Genomic DNA, 17,155 nt, shown 5'->3' with positions numbered 1-17,155 from the left:
GATGACAGAATTAAAGAATAATAGCTATCTGTATCTATGGTCTGCAGCCATTACAGTCTGTCTCTTCCAACTTGTAGATCTGTGCTGATCATGCTCCTTTGGGGATAAACAAATAATGATTTCTCCAGGCTTCTCCTTCTCTAAGTCTGAGCAGGAGACAAAACTTTTTGGCTGTGTTATCAAACAACTTTATCCAACATTGACATCTTTCATTAGTAACATTAGAATTAATGCTTTGAGTGTTTAAGCTAGAAATATACCCTACATGCATTAATGCAGATAATGCCTGACATGTACTTCCATTATAATGCCCTGTAAGCATCTTAGAAAGATTAAAGTTCTTGCTGCGCTTGCTTTTCTGTAGTTATTTCCATTATAATTCAAACATCATTTTTTCACTTCCCCTTCCACTTTTACACATTTAGTTTTGCAGCAGTGGAAATGACTTTGTGATGGGATCCCCGGGGTGCAGCCTGGGACTGTGGGACTACTGTGCCCCTATACCTCTCCAGCCTGGGCTGTCTCTCACAATGCTTTGCTGGTGACAAGCAGCAAGCCTCTCCAGGTGCTGTTATCACTCAGCACAATAGCATGTGGAGCCCCACCCCCAGCTAGATTGCATGACTACTCCCAGAGCCACTCATGTATCACACAGGGAAAGGCACCAGCCAAATCCCCACAGCTCCCAGCCTGGTACCTCAGGAATATACCGTCTTGCACTCCTCAAGATGAGCCGTGCAATTTTATTAATTGGTTCACCACTTCATTAATGGAAAGTGGATATACACCAGCCTTTACAAACCTGAGCAACCACCCTTACCAAACATTTCAGGCAAACTCACTAGTAAACAGTTAAACAAATTTATTGACTACAGAAGATACATTTTAAGTCATTATAAGTGATAGGCAAAAAGGCAAAGGTAGTCACCAAAATAAAATAAAATATAAGCGCGCAGTCTAAACTCTCAACCCTTTTAGACTGAGCAACATCTAGATTAAGCAGGTTTCAGAGTGGTACCCGTGTTAGTCTGTATCAGCAAAAACAATGAGGAGTCCTTGTGGCACCTTAGAGACTAACAAATTTATTTGGGCATAAGCTTTTGTGGGCTAGAATCCACTTCATCAGATACATGGAATGAAAAATACAGGAGCAGGTATAAATACATGAAAAGATAGGAGTTGCCTTATCAAGTATGAGGTCAGTCTAACGAGACAATTCAATTAACAGTAGGATACCAAAGGAGGAAAAATAACTTTTGTAGCGGTAATGAGAGTGGCCCATTTCAAACAGTTGGCAAGAAGGTGTGAACCGTAGGGGGAAATTAGGTTTAGGTTTTGTAATGACCCAACCACTCCCAGTCTTTATTCAGGCCTAATTTGATGGTGTCCAGTTTTCAAATTAATTCCAGTTCTACAGTTTCATGTTGGAGTCTGTTTTTGAAGTTTTTTTTGTTGAAGAATTGCCACTTTTAGATCTGTTATTGAGTGACCAGGAAGATTAAAGAGTTCTTCTACTGGTTTTTGAATGTTATAATTCCTGATGTCATATTTCTCACCCCACTGGATATTGCAGTTGATAGTACACAGGTTTCACCCTGGAAATCTGGGCCAGTCCCCTCAGTTGGTGTCTTCAGTCTTCTCTGAGTGTCCTTGTTGCTTCCAGCATAGGTGGGGGCAGGAGAAGGGTGAAGCATGGGCCCCCTGTGTTCTGTTTTATACGCTTAGTCCATGTGCTTGGAGAACACAAGTCCACGCGTATCTGCTTGGCATTGCTGAGTCCCCAGGCAAGGCTGAGTAATTCTTCTGGTGTGGCCTTATGTAGGTAAGTCATTGAATTGTAGCTCCTTCCTTGCTGGAAAATGGCTGTTGGTTGTTTGACACCCCGCTCAGGCATTGGTTACTTTCCTTGCTGTTGTCTCTGGAGAGCTAATATCTGGCTGATTCCCCAACTTACAGTATGTTTTAGTGACAACCATACAACACAATCTCATAACTTCATATGCACTAAAAATATACATATTTAGATAGTACCGTGACTTTCAGCCGATTATAACCTTTTCCCTGATACCTCGCATGGCATGCCTTATATGCAATATCACAATTGTATACAGATGAGGAATATGGGGGTTACAAGATGCTCCCCCAAGGTATAGTATGTCACAGACTTCTCTATGGGACCATCAAAGATACAAGGGTAAAGAGCCAACATGATATCTGCAGTATTTTGCAAACATCCCAAATATTTTAGCTGTCTGCGTTCATCTGGAAAGGCAAGCTCATCACTTCTTAATGGCACAAATATGTATGGATAATGAGACGAGACAGAATGATTGTAGATAAATTCATGCATAGGTGAGACATATGGGGCTTGATTTACTTCTGCAGGTGCAGAAAGAGGAAGTGTGAGAGAGATTCTGGCAGTTGCTCTGTAGGAGACTCACCAGCAAAGATGCCATTGGAAATACATTGAACTCTTCCTTTCTTCATCACTATCCAGAGGAACAGTGTGACAGCTTTTATAAGGGCATAATGTGTGTTATCCCTCCTTCTGCTTCTCCCTCCCTTCTGCTCTAGCATGTGCTCCTCCAGTGTCTCTGGAGAAATTCTCGCTGAGTTATGTAGCAATCATTTTACCCTCTTGTAGAAAGTGGGTAGTTGCTAGGAATCACATCTTCCATAGTTAACAGAATTGGTTTTGGAGATGTATCGCTTAGCTTGTTTAAAAGAAGAAATAATTGCACTTGTAGTGGAAGTAAGCAATACAGGTGAACGTTCAATAGATAATTCTTACAAGGAATGTTATCTATCTAGTAACCTGCTGCTTGAGCAAAGAGTCTCATGAAAGCTATGGTAACAGAGAAAAGTGGGTTTGGGACGAAGGGCTTATAATAAAAAGCCTCAACCACAGAATGTTTCCCTCTCAACAACACTATTAAAATAATAGTTTGATACTCTTTGTAAATCTTTCTTTATTGGCTGTGTAGGACAATATAGTATTTCCTAGATACGAAACTTCACGAGATTGATGTCGTCTCTAGGATTTTCTGTTACAAAATGGTCTGTCGGTCTTATGACCGCTTCAGTTTGACTGCTTTGAATAAAAGAATTGGGGAAAGGTAGTTGCTCCAGGGATGTAGTTAATTGCTTATTAGCGTTAACTTTTGTTGTCGGCTACCAGTGAAATTTTTGTATATAATAAAATAAATAGCAAAGTATGTCTCTTTCTTGTCAATGAAACATAGAGAATTTGCGAAAACTTGTTGGCATCATCTTACTCCAAGTTTCTTATATTTGGAATGAATTTTTGATGCAGTTGTTTGTATTTGTTGTTTTGATGCAGTTTTTTGTATTTACTGATACAGAATATTTTGATGGGTAAAGAGTTGTTTACATAAAGTCCCTAAGTTTTTTGTACAGCTTGACAGTTTAATGTTAGTGAATTAATATTGGCTTTTTTTAAAAAAAACACACCATTTGCAAACTGTACATGTTTCACGGACAGCTGCTGATTGTTTAAAAGCCTTTCAATCTGTCTGTCAATATAGAAAGGAATAAACTGAGTATGGATGAAATGTTTGCTGTTGAGAATATTTGTAGTTCAGAAATTTCATTTATAAAGCAATCTCTCATGGACGTGCTCAGGGCACTAGGACAGCAGTGCAAAAATCATAAAAACAAATAAAACCATCATAATTAAAAACTTTTAAACATAGAGGGGATGCTGGCAAGTAATAAATAAGGCGCCAATAATGGTCATAAATTGCATTTGCAGAAACCACTTTTTAAAAGTTTTTTTTTAAGTGGGGAGGGAGTGGGTAAGATTGATATCAAGTTTTACATAAAACAAGAGATGAATGGGAAAATATCAAGAAATAACAAAACTGAAAATGTTTTATTTTTATCCTTGAGGAGACTGGGGATGGGTGGGAGAGACACTAGCAGAACAATGGAATTAGTATTAGTAATACTGAACCAAATATGATTTAAAAAAATAAGTTGCTTTCCTGTAATAGCCATATGGAAGAATGCTTATGTTTATTGAACTGTGATTCCCACGTCGTTTTTGTTGATTGCATATCAACTACAGTACCAATGTATGGTTTGGATAACTATGCAAAAAAGTGAAAATAACAATATTAAATATTTTAGACATTGGTTCCAATTTTTGTTTACAATATATCAATACATAATCCAGAGGTCTGTTTTAATAAGTGAAAATAAATTTAAAAATAAAAAGCATGATACTGATGTATTAAAACACAATTCTGATGTAAGTTATGGTTGAGGAAAAAACAGGAACATAATATACTTAATTACCCATGTAATTTTTGTTCTTCAGAATGGCAACAGCTCTTGCCAGAATGAAAACTCTGGCTTCAAGAAATTGGTCCCATGAATGATTATAATAGACTATTAATATTTGCTCTAGAGTCTGCTTTTCAGGCCAGGAACTTGTGGTTTGATACCTCCAAATAGGGTGTTATACAATAAGTATGCTGAAAAAAAAACAATTTTTTTCAGAGTAGCAATCTCTTTCTAAACACACACATTTATTTACAATTCCATCCTTCCATTTATGCATCATTTTAAAAACTAATTTTTAATGTTCACATACAGGCAAAGGTTTTCTTGCACTCAGTCAATTACAGGATCAGAGCCATAGGGCTTAATCTTGCTTTGATTGAGGTAAGTGGAAATTTTGCCATCCTCTTCAATGGGAGCAGTATTGGACCCAGAATTTCCATTGAATTCTTACTATGAATTGTAGTAGTATTAAACATTTATATTACAGTAGTACCTAAGGCTCCTGATCAGGATTGTGCTAGATGCTGGACAAACACATAAGATAATTTTTTATTTCATGGAGGAGTTTAAGCTGCTGTTCACTTGTTTTCTTAATTTTCTCAAGAAAATATTAGAAACAAATCTGATGCTATAAACTCAAAGGTCTGAAGAAGCAAATACAACATTTAGTAGTCCTACAACTGACCCTTGCACTCATACAAAGTCCCATTGATTTCAGTAGGGTTTCTTCACATGCTCATGCACCTCTTTATAGGACCATGGATTTAGGAATAAAATTGGTCCCTGATCCTGCAGTCCTTACTCAAGAAAAGCTCCCATTTTTATCAGCAAGGTTGAAGAACTGGACCCTAAATCGCTTGTCTTTTGGTTCTTGGTATTTTGCAGGGTTATTAGAGTGTAGAATTAAAAATATTTTCTTTTGTATTCTTAAGAATAATTGTGGTGGTCCTAGGTCAAATTTAAGGCTTGCTTAAATGCTTAATCAAATAACTTAGAGGAACCTTTCTAATGTAAATGTGCTCGTACATGTAACCAATGTACTGCACACTGAGCTTATTACTTGTCATATTGCATTTAAAGGTTTTACCTGGCAATACAAACAGTGCACTCTTCAGGGACATACATTTTAAGAAAGCTATAATCTCATTTTGCTATCTGTTTTCCTTTTATGGGCTATGATATTCCAGGAAAATAAGACTGTTCAATGTAAGCTTATGTTTTCTCACCTTTGAGTATTTTGTGAAATATATATATATATATCAAAATATAGTATTGATGTAAAAAGATCAGTTTGCCCCCGACTTCAGTGCTGCAACGTAATGTTCCTGCCAAATATCCATATTGTGACGATTTGGGGAATCTATCTGTGCACAACTCATGAATCCTGTTTGATATTGGGGATTCTCTGTGTATATGTCAGACTGCAAATTCCAGTTTGAATTCTCTGGTGTCTTTTTGTCTCCATGTGGAGTTAAAATGTACAGGAGAAAATGGAAATTATTGCACCTGGCACAGTGCTAACAACGGAAGGTTGAGGAACCGTGGTCATCCATTCAAATGGAGTATCCTTGGACAAAGAGATGCTACTACCCAGGGCAAATAAGTTTTTCAAATCTGAATTCCAACGGGGAGGCAACTAAGCAGCAGATCATCTGGTAGGGGACTTTAATCACCTGAAGAGGCTGAACAGGGAGTTACCTGACAAAGGGGATTGGAAGTTAAAGAGAGAGGGTCTCTTGCAGGACATTTTAGAGAGCAGTGGGGCACTGACTGCGGTGATCAGGGGCAGAGAGACTCCATGATTAGGAAGAGAAGGCGTGTGCAAGAAAGGAAGGATCCTGAACATCCTAAAGGACTCTGACTTAAACTCAAAGAACACTTGAAAGAGAGGAGACTTAGGCAGGGAAATGCATACAGGTGTTTTATTGTTTTCTTCAGATCTTTATATGTTCTGTGCTGTCTTCTGTGACTTTTTAACCTTTCACAAAGTCTGGTGTTTCTGTTCGCTTCCACTATCATGTGTCCCTGAAGAGGTGAACTGTAACCCAGAGCACCCATGAATGGGAATGGTGGGAAAGGGTGTATTAAAGCAACAGGGATGTCTGTGTGTGTATGTGGTGGGGGGAGGTTAATCACTGGTTGTGGAGGCCTAAGGCAGCTGGCCCATGAGATCCTATTTCCATGAAGGGGTAACAGACGGAGTTGAAGGAAAGAGACAGCGCTGGAGCCCAATGAGACTTGGGAAGCTTATACCACATGGGTCTAGTGTTGTGGTACCCAAGCATAGCAGCCTGGCGAGTGTCCAGCCAGAGTGAGCTTGACCAGGGCTGTGACACATAATTTTACATATTTCTTCTGCTTGCTGGCTCAAAGTGTAAGTTTGTGTACATTCAACATCCACAGTAACAGTGTTGGGTATGGATACTTTGACAAAAAAGGATGTGGTGACGGGGGCAGAGTTAAGTGTATGGTCTGGGGTGTGTAAGATAGCTGTGATGGTAGTGTTAGTAGTAAGGTTTGTGGTGGAGGAGGTGTGGAGGGTGTGACTTGCAAGGTAGCTCACCATTTCTTTTCGTGTGATGTCTCCTACAGGTATGTCGTGCCTGTGACTGTTTCACAACAGTTACATTATATTCCCCATCCTTGCTTATGTTATAAGCAACTCATTATTCCTAAGCATTGCACACTGGTAGAACAGAAAAATAACACTCTATGCTTAAAATCTTAGCTTGGAAAGAACTGAAAACTATGGAAAATGAGGGGAAAACTCTAAAAACCCACAAAGATAAAATTGCACACAGTGAGCTAAATTCATTGTTGTATGTAACTCTACTAATTTCAGTGGGGTTACATCAGGGAGGAATATAGCCCAATATGTTAAATAACCATTGTTTTTTTCCTGATATTGAATATCAGCAGGAATTACTTCTTAATTTTAAATGAAAAGTATATCATACAATAAGTTGTTAAATATATTTTACAAGTAAGCCAATCTGATATAAATTATTAGATTCTCAGTGACACTTTTGCAACTGTTTGTATTGAAGCTCATGTGCTTTCATCCTGGAAGATGGTTCAGATTGTAGCTAATGACTGTTGATCTAATATCTGGCTAGTGGAAGTTATTTGTTCCTAACAGCCTCACAATCCACTCAGCTCTTCATATGCACACTGCAGAGATCTCCAACATTGCTCATATTGTGGTCATACCTAAGGAATGTGTCAGTCTAGTTTATATAGCTGAGTGGTGATTTCTGTTCTGCTCATTTTCTTTGTGTGATTTATAAACCCAATTTATGGAACCTTGTCCTGGGGCATGGCCACCCTGTAGTGTCAACCCTGCTCAAGCATGGCACTGCAGGTGGTGCCTGCCTCAGTTTCTTTCCCTGAAGTGGGTATCCTAGCTTACAGCACACAAATCAGTGCTGGAGATATGGGTTGGCCCTCCAGCCATGTCACAAACAAGCTTCACCCCTTCCAGGGTTTTAAAAAAAGTTCAAACAAAAAAAGTGCTTCTCCACTTATGGTCTTCTCTTCAGCCTGCTCTGTGGGCCACATTCTCAGCTGTTTTCTGGGCTACCTTTTGAGTCTTTCCCCTGCTCCAGTATCCTGTACTCAGTCCCTAGGCTGGTTCTCCTGGAGTACCATTCTCAGCCCCTGCTGGGCTCTGTTTCTTGCATCTTTCCCTTCTTTGGTACAGAGCACTGATGCCCAGGCTTGTTCTCTTAGATTACCTGGCCTCCAGCAGACCCTGGCTCAGCTAACCCACAGTAGTCTGCTTGCTCCCTGGGGTTCCACATCCCTGGACTGATCTTTTTCAGGCCTTTTTATGAGGCCCAACTGATCCCCTTAGTCTCATTCCATGAGGCTGGAAAGCAGCTAATTAATTCTGACACAGGTAGGGCTGACTCTATCTTCCCTTAAAAGGAGTCCCTCTTTTCTAAATACACTACTGAAGTGCTCCACCAGCCTGCCTCAGGCCTTCTACATGACCCACCACAAATCACTATTGAGGAACAGACTTTGGAGACAGTCGAGCACTTCTGCTACCTCAGTAGCCAACTTTCTCAAAATGCAAAAATTGATAGTGAGATATAGCACAGGATCCAGTGTGCAAGTGCTTCCTTTGGAAAATTGCACAGATGCGTTTTCATAGACCATGACCTACGGCAGGAAACCAGGATCCACAGAAACACAATGCGAGGAGTGTCCCTCTTATTTGTGGTCTCATCTTCCAGCTCTGGTGATGTTGCCTTCTTCCTTCAAATTTCTCCTTTAAAATCAATCCATTGTCCTCATTCTAGCTGTGTAATTTAATGGTTCACTTAAAATCTATTTCTTTTTGCTAGCTGTAAAAATCCCAAACTAATTTTAAATATATTTCAATTTGGAACATATGTAGATACAAATTCAAAAGTTTAATATAAGTTCTGTGTTTTTACTGACTTGTTCATCACTTTTGTGCAGAAATACAGCTGCTTACGGTTATTTCCATGGGTTGTAGACCTGTTATGTGGAGCTTTTCAGCTCCATGACTGATTCAGACATAAATGAGCTTAGATTTGCTGTTTTTTCACCTCTTTGGCAAATATCAAATGGCTAAGTGAGATTTTTTTATTTCCTATTCCTCAGCAAAATGAGTTATTTATTTAAATTAGAATCATAGAATATCAGGATTGGAAGGGACCTCAGGAGGTTATCTAGTCCAACCCCATGCTCAAAGCAGGACCAATCCCCAATTTTTACCTCAGATCCCTAAGTGGCCCCCTCAAGGATTGAGCTCACAACCTTGGGTTTAGCAGGCTAATGCTCAAACCACTGAGTTATCCCTTCCTCCCTCCCCAATTAAATTGCCTATTTATACTTTATATGTTAGGGACATACAAATATTACACTAGTAGGGGGTTAATTTCCTTACTAAGCCAATTGGAATAAACACCATTCTGCGTAGGACAACAGGAAAGGATACAGAGAATTGCTGTTGTCTTACTTACTGTTTCATTTTTAAATGGTAAATTCAAGAAGCTATTGTATCTCATTTGCAAGGAAGTTTAATTAATCTCCTTGCAGTTGTCCAGCTCTACTTTTACACAATTTCATGATGAAGTGACTATTTTTAAACTCAAAAGGCATATTTTTTTATAAAGATAGCAATTACACTTAAAGTAGAAATGTTGGTCATTAAACAGTAATAAAAGAAAAAAAATAACTCAGTAGGGGTGCTAATACATAGCTTTGTTTGAGGAAAGGAATTAATCAACTTTTAAATTTACCCCTGTAGCTTGATCAAGAAGTGTCTAACAAATATTATGAGACAGCTTCTTCTGTGGCATTGACCAAGTTATCCTCTTACGGCTGGAGTTGGTCAAAGTACTCAGAAATGTTACAGTACAGTTAGCTATGGTCAGAGATGTAATTGATATCCAGTTTTTAAAGGAGATTAAATTTTCTACAACTCTGAAATTATACATCGTGAGTGAAGCACTATGGAAACAGGCATTTTCATGTTTCAGTCAGTTTTTCTCATTACTGGAGGAGGAGACAGAGTCATGAAGATGATGTCATATAAATACTAGCAGCATGAGAAATGAAGATTTGTTTTTCAAAGAGTGGCTGAGATTACATTTAAACCCATTATAAAAATAATTGTCTGGAAACTGTTCCCAGTCACTTGTGGTAAGTGCGTTATACAAGATATAGTTTCTGTCCCAAAGAATTTACAATCTGGATTTTAGATGTGAAGTGAATGTGGGTGTGTCACAGATCTGTTGCTGGTTAAGCGCCCCCTCTACGAGCTACATGGGGAGTGCACACCAGTCCAATTATCTCCTGCCCTAGCAAGTGTTACAGGGCATCTTTCTAGTGGGCTGGCACTCAACCCTCCAGCTGAGGCCCTTGGAGTCTTATCCCCTGTTGGAGTCCCAGGTAAAACAACAAAACCATCTGCAGGCAGTAAACAGGGTTAAATGAAAGGAAGGAAAGGAGAAACCTGTAAGCAGCCCCCTCCAGAATACAGGCCTCTCTTACTTCAGAGTGGGCCCTGGGAGTATCGCTATCCACTTCAGAGTTCACTGGGGTTCCAGTGGAAGTATCAGTCCTCCCTCCCCTTCTGCTCAGGGGCCCTGCATCCTCCTTCTGTGAGGACAGGGACTCTGCAGCCTGTCAGTCATCTCTTAGGGGCTGGAGAGGTTTAACAGTCTGCTCCTTACCGAGGCTTGCCCAAGTCTGAGAGGAGTTCCCTCCCTTTTGACTTTTGCCTCCTTTCCTGGCATGATTTACAGGTGTAGAGGGGCATCTGAGCCCAAGCAGCTCCTTAACCCCTTCCATGCACCCCATCACAGAGTGACAAAGAGTATAAAGAGGATGGGGCAAGGAAGAAAAAGGGATCACAGCACAAAGCTGAGGGTTACAGCAATAGCCCATATGGTGTGTGAGTTTGAATGCTGCAGTTCGAATGGGGAACTGAAAAGTTTATGAAGCAATGCAGTTACTTCGAAACTCAGGTCTAAAATAGTCAAAATGTGGAAGTCTTTACAGGGATGTAAGACACTTTAGATTTCATTCAACTCATGCTGAGTTAGAGCTTTTACTTTTGATTGGAAAGTGGCACGCATTTGTTGGTACAGCCAAATTCTTAATATGATACGATGGTACAATTGTCAGATTAGATGAAGATACCCTGGTAAAGAGAATTCAGAAACACATGAACCAAAATTTTCAAACTTGGGTATCTGAACTTAGACATCTTGATCCATATTAGTCACATAGATAAGTGACCTGGTTTTCAGAGGGGTGGAGCACTGCAACTCGAAGTCAAAGGAAGTCAGCAGGAGTTGTGAGTGGTCGGCACACCAATTAGGCACTTATTTAGGTGACCTGACTCTGGATCTACATGCCTGACTTTTAGGCACCCAATTTTGACAACTTTGGTTAAAAGGAACAACAAAACCTGTAAACTTGCACCTGTTAATGATATTATGCCTGTCAGTCCCTTAAAAATAATTAAGGAATATTGATAGCTGTACTGGTCCTGGTGACCGTTGCTAGCTCTTGGAAAGAGATGTAATGTAGACACAGGATGATGCACTTAAAATATTTTAAAATGTCTTTAGCCTACAAATTGTTTTGTTTTTCATACCAATAAGAATTAAAACATTAAAGAAAACAAAACATTGGCATTTTTATTTCAGTAAGAATACTTTTAGGAATTATTGTCTCATATACAAGTTTTGTGAATATCGATACCTTAGATAGTAATCCTAACTGACGACAGCATCATTAGTGGTTTAAGGACAGAACAAATCAATTACACATTTCCCTGCACTTCCATTTGTAAAACAAGCCATGAGTGATTTAAATATCTTAAAAATATAGACATCTTTCTAAACACACAAAAACTTTATGGGTCACTCTTACTCTTTATGAAGATGGGCTTGATTCTCTTTTCACTTACACCCATTTTTCATTGATGTAACTCTTCTAATTTCTGTGGAGTTACTCTTGATTTATCCTTATGTTACTAAGAGGAGAGTCAAGTACCAAAACCTGACTATTAATTTTGATAGATGTGACTTGGTTCCCGTTATGGCATTCCTTCAAAAACAAGCTGCACTTTATCTGTGCCAGAAATTGATATGATGTTAGTACATCCAACTGCAATGTCAAACACATTGAAAGTTTGACTAAAATATGAACAGCATATGCTAATGCTCTAATACACATGTCATAGTGCTAACCATTTAAAAATGAGGGCGGAAGGGTCTGAACATAAGAGTACTATCAAATTTTATGGTAGGAAAATAATTTACCATAATGGGCTTGATTTAGATTTCATTTAAACCAAAGTTAATTAGGAGTAACAATATAGAAGCCAGTGGAGTTATAGGAGTTGAAAACTGGTCTGAGAGATCAGAATCAATGCCAATGGCGCTCATGGAATTCAGATGACTTTTATAGCATGCATATATCATACATACTTCCAATCTGTTTGGACTTTTTCATCAGAGGGCTATTTACCATTATGTAAGAGTATGAAACTCTCAAATCCCTGGCAGTATGTTCACAATGCATGTTGCAGTGTGAGGTGATCTAAAGCAGGAATAGCAGCCTTTATAGCTAGAACACACCACAGAACTCTGGGTTGAAATCCTGGCCCCATTGTTGTCACTAGTCAAACTCCCTTTGACTTTAGTGGGGCCAAGATTTCACCCATGAAGTCTGACAGACGCCAACTTTTTACCAGAAGTAAAATTCAGCATCCAAGTTGTTATGAACCCTGTAAAAGATGGAGTTTCACATGAAAATGCTGACAGGCTGTTAATTATAGTGACCTTTCCCGGCAATGCTATAACTTAAGATGCATTATTCAAACAATGGAAAGCTGCAACAGTTCCACTCCTCTTCAGTGGATGAAACATAAAAGCAAGACATTTTTAGTTCATTGATTATAGTACCCTGAAGAACAGCCGTATATTTACTGGGTGCTACATTTTATATCACTACATTGTAATGAAACAGTAATACTGATTTAGCACTCTTGGTTTTTAGTATAAATTAGTGCACTACTGTAGATTAAATGGATCCAGGCTGATTCTTTCCTTCAAACTGAACACAGCCTGGCCCATTTTTGGCATTCAAGAAAGTTTGTTTTAACTTTCAAAAAGTTGCATGGCTCTGCTCCTCCTGGTTTTCTGTTGGGACTGAGAGCAGAACCACCATGAGAGGGGATGCTTTCACTATATGTTCTGTTCTACCAAAACCAGGAAGTCCTGGAAATTTAATGGTAAGATTGATGCATGACTCTCCAGGCCCTGCAGTGGCTGTGGCAGATTTTCCTGAGCATTCATCTTCAAAGAGTGCTCCTGCTGGCTCCTTTGCTCATATATCTGAGACAACCGTTCCTGAAGATCCATCCTCCTTAACTGGTAAAACCTGAGAGTATGGGGAGAAAAGAGCACCAGGCAACCAAAGTGAAGAGATCTAGGTCTCCTTCAAGTTCAGATAGTGTTCTTCTATGAATAAAGGTATATAGCTGTTACCGTCCCACATCAGTAGTATCTAGGATAAAAAGACAATAATAAACAATTATTTGTCTATTTAAAAAGCATTGCATCAATGATTTATTTTACATAGACTAGTTACTGTTTATCATAATTTTCAGTATCAGTCATTTGTATGTCTAGAGTACAGTTGCTTTACAATAAACACTTTACCCCCAAAACAAAGCTATTCCAATTTCCCCCTTTTTATTAATAAAGTTAATCATTTACAAAAGGAAAAAGAATTTTTTTAAAATTTGACAAATTTTTCACTGTTGTTCCAGGTATCTGAACCAGAAGGATAAAAACACCCTTAAATAGGAAAAACTATCACTGTTAACAAAGGTGAAACTTTCAAGAGAGGAAAAAGAGAAAATAGTTTCTTGAAGTGGACTAGGTCACTTTCCATCTACATGGATTGTGGGTTTTGTTTCGGTTTTTTTGGTTTGGTCATCTAGAACAGACAAAAGTGACCAACAGAAAGGTATATCTTTCACGCTACCTGGAGTAGCTCACTGCTGAGTGCCAATTTCAGGTCAGACTGTCAGAAAACATGGCAGACACCCAAACTGGTAGTATATTCTATAACTATACAGTATCCACCAAACTAGTAGCAAGCATGCACTCCTGGATTACTATATTAGTTTTACCATGGAGGTACAGGCAGTCCCCTTAGACTCTCCATTATATCTTGGCACTCAGACATACTGGACTTTGTGAGGAAAGTTACTAAAACCAAAAATCACCATACATTAGGTCATTCCCAACTCCAAAGGGCCAATAACTTACCCCAGGTCAATGGATACTCTTGATCTCATGCCAAAGACAATGGTGTATTCAGTTTCTCTAGAAAACTAATTAATGATTTATTAGCTAAGAAAAAGGAGAGAGTTATTGAGAGGGTAAAGCAGGTAAAATACATTAACAAGTGAGTCAGAGTTTGTAGGGCCAAATGATGCAGAGGTGCAGTAATCTGCTAGTTTTCCATAAGTGTCTCAGGGATCCCCAAAATGTCTTTGGGGATCTCTGTCCAATCACTCAGAATTCCCCCTGTCAGAATCCATCAGTCCAGAGATACAGGGTCACTCCCAGGGTTCATTCTTATTTCATTTCAATCACATGGCTCTTTCCTCCTCCTTCTGTAGATATATTGTCATTGTAAGTGCTATGGCATTTGTGATAGTGGATGCTATTGGGAATCTCCAGACACTCTGTGCTGGTGCTCCCCACAACTTTGTAATTTCACTGGTCACTTCTACCTGTTCAAGTGTGACAGAAGGAAAAACTTAGAGACTGAATGCATGCACTGAAGAAACACTGTTTACAGGTCAAAATAATATACGTTTCTGGCTTGTAATATTGATTTGTCCCTCTAATATCTGTATGACCAGTATTGGTTAACAACCTGGGAATTAGTAATATGATTTGAGGATGTGTAAAACACTAATTAGTAGGGATGTTGATTAATTGCAGTTAACTCACGCGATTAACTCAAAAAAATTAATCGCAATTAATTGCACTGTTAAACAATAGAATACCAGTTGAAATTTATTCAATATTTTTGGATGTTTTTCTACATTTTCAAATATATTGATTTCTCTTACACACAGAATACAAAGTGTACAGAGCTCACTTTATATTATTATTTTTATTACAAATATTTGCACTATAAAATGATAAAACAAAAGAAATACTATTTTCAGTTCACTTTGTACAAGTTCTGTAGTGCATTCTCTTTATCGTGAAAGGTTTCAGAGTAGCAGCCGTGTTAGTCTGTATCCGCAAAAAGAAAAGGAGTACTTGTGGCACCTTAGAGACTAACAAATTTATTTGAGCATAAGCTTTGAGCTGTAGCTCACGAAAGATTATGCTCAAATAAATTTGTTAGTCTCTAAGGTGCCACAAGTACTCCTTTTCTTTTATTGTGAAAGTTTAACTTACAAATGTAGATTTTTTTGTTACATAACTGTACTCAAAAACAAAATAATGTAAAACTTTAGAGCCTACAAGTCCACTCAGTCCTACTTGTTGTTCAGCCAATCGCTAAGATAAACAAGTTTGTTTACATTTACGGGAGATGCTACTCCCTGCTTCTTATTTACAATGTCACCTGAAATTGAGAACAGGTGTTCGGTTGGCACTTTTGTAGCCGGCATTGCAAGGTATTTACGTGCCAGATAGACTAAATATTCGTATGCCCCTTCATGCTTCGGCCACCATTCCAGAGGACATGCTTCCATAGTGATGATGCTCGTTAAAAAAAATAACGCATTAATTAAATATATGACTGAACTCCTTGGGGGAGAATTATATGTCTCCTGTTCTGTTTTACCCACATTCTGCCATATATTTCATGTTATCGCAGTGTCGGATGATGACCCAGCACATGTTCATTTTAAGAACACTTTCACAGCAAATTTGACAAAATGCAAAGAACTTACCAATGTGAGATTTCTAAAAATAGCTACAGCATTCGACCCAAGGTTTAAGAAGCTGAAGTGCCTTCCAAAATCTGAGAGGGATGAGGTGTGGAGCATGCTTTCAGAAGTCTTAAAAGAGCAACACTCAGATGCGGAAACTACAGAACCCAAACCACAAAAAAAATCAACCTTCTGCTGGTGGCATCTGACTCAGATGACGAAAATGAGCATGCATCGGTCCATTCTGCTTTGGATCGTTATTGAGCAGAACTCATCAGCAGCATGGACACATGCTCTTTGGAACGGTGGTTGAAGCATGAAAGGATATATAAATCTTTAGCACATCTGGCATGTAAATATTTTGTGACGATGGCAACAACAGTGCCATGAGAACACCTGATTTCATGTTCAGATGACATTGTAAACAAGAAGCCGACAGCATTATCTTCTACAAATGTAAACAAACTTGTTTGTCTGAGCGATTGGCTGAAGTAGGACTGAGTGGACTTGTAGGCTCTAAAGTTTTACATTGTTTTATTTTTGAATGCAGTTATTTTTTGTACATAATTCTACATTTGTAAGTTTAACTTTCATGATAAAGAGATTGCACTACAGTACTTGTATTAGGTGAATTGAAAAATACTATTTCTTTTGTTTTTTACAGTGCAAATATTTGTAATAAAAAATATAAAGTAAGCACTACACTTTGTATTCTGTGTTGCAGTTGAAATCAATATATTTGAAAATGTAGAAAACATCCAAATATATTTAAATAAATGGTATTCTATTGTTTAACAGCGCAATTAATTTTTTTAATCATGGTTAATTTTTTAATCACTTGACAGCCCTACTAATTAGCCTACAATTTAAAAGGGAGGGAGCAATCCTAATATATAAGTTATAACAACTTTATTTCTGATACTAAACCAGTCGAAAATGGGTTAGCTTCAACTTAGAAGTTTTGAAGAAAGCTTCGCACCTAGGGATTTCCATTGGCATTTAAGGATAATGGTTTTGAAAATAAAAACAGTGGTCAACCTACTGTGGGATTTACAGCACCAATTTGGAATGTGGCCTACTGCCAGGGATCTGAGGTCTGTATTTATTGCATCAGATGGTGATGCCAATATACTGTAGTATGGGCAGTAACGGTTGTTGATTATATTTGCATACTACATTTGGTGCACATTTTAAACTTGTTGAGCAGTGACTTTTCAGGTCTGATAACTGGAGCATTAAGGGCAATGTTGTCCAGAATTTTCTAATTGGGTGCCGTTGCATCTGAAGATATGCCCATACAACCGTATAGAGTTGTGCGTTCTAGCCCTATTTTATCTGAGCATCTGATTATTTCCAAGTTTAGTTTCCAGCTGGAGCCTTATCAAGCGGATA

The 17,155-nt window shown here is 38.5% G+C and overlaps 1 protein-coding gene across 1 annotated transcript in view; it reads left to right on the top strand.

The window, feature by feature from the left end:
* WDR27 (WD repeat domain 27) overlaps positions 1-13,648 on the top strand; it is a 161,132-nt gene extending 147,484 nt beyond the window's left edge. The window contains exon 24 of the mRNA XM_077812169.1: positions 13,628-13,648. Within this exon, the coding sequence (XP_077668295.1) occupies positions 13,628-13,648 (21 nt within the window). The remainder of the gene's footprint in view (positions 1-13,627) is intronic.
* Positions 13,649-17,155: the final 3,507 nt, after the last annotated feature.

The sequence above is a fragment of the Eretmochelys imbricata genome, chromosome 3 (assembly GCF_965152235.1).
Source record: "Eretmochelys imbricata isolate rEreImb1 chromosome 3, rEreImb1.hap1, whole genome shotgun sequence".
Taxonomy (NCBI): Eukaryota; Metazoa; Chordata; order Testudines; family Cheloniidae; genus Eretmochelys; species Eretmochelys imbricata.
Note: the sequence above shows the minus strand (reverse complement) of the source record. Positions and strands in the feature narration are given on the sequence as shown.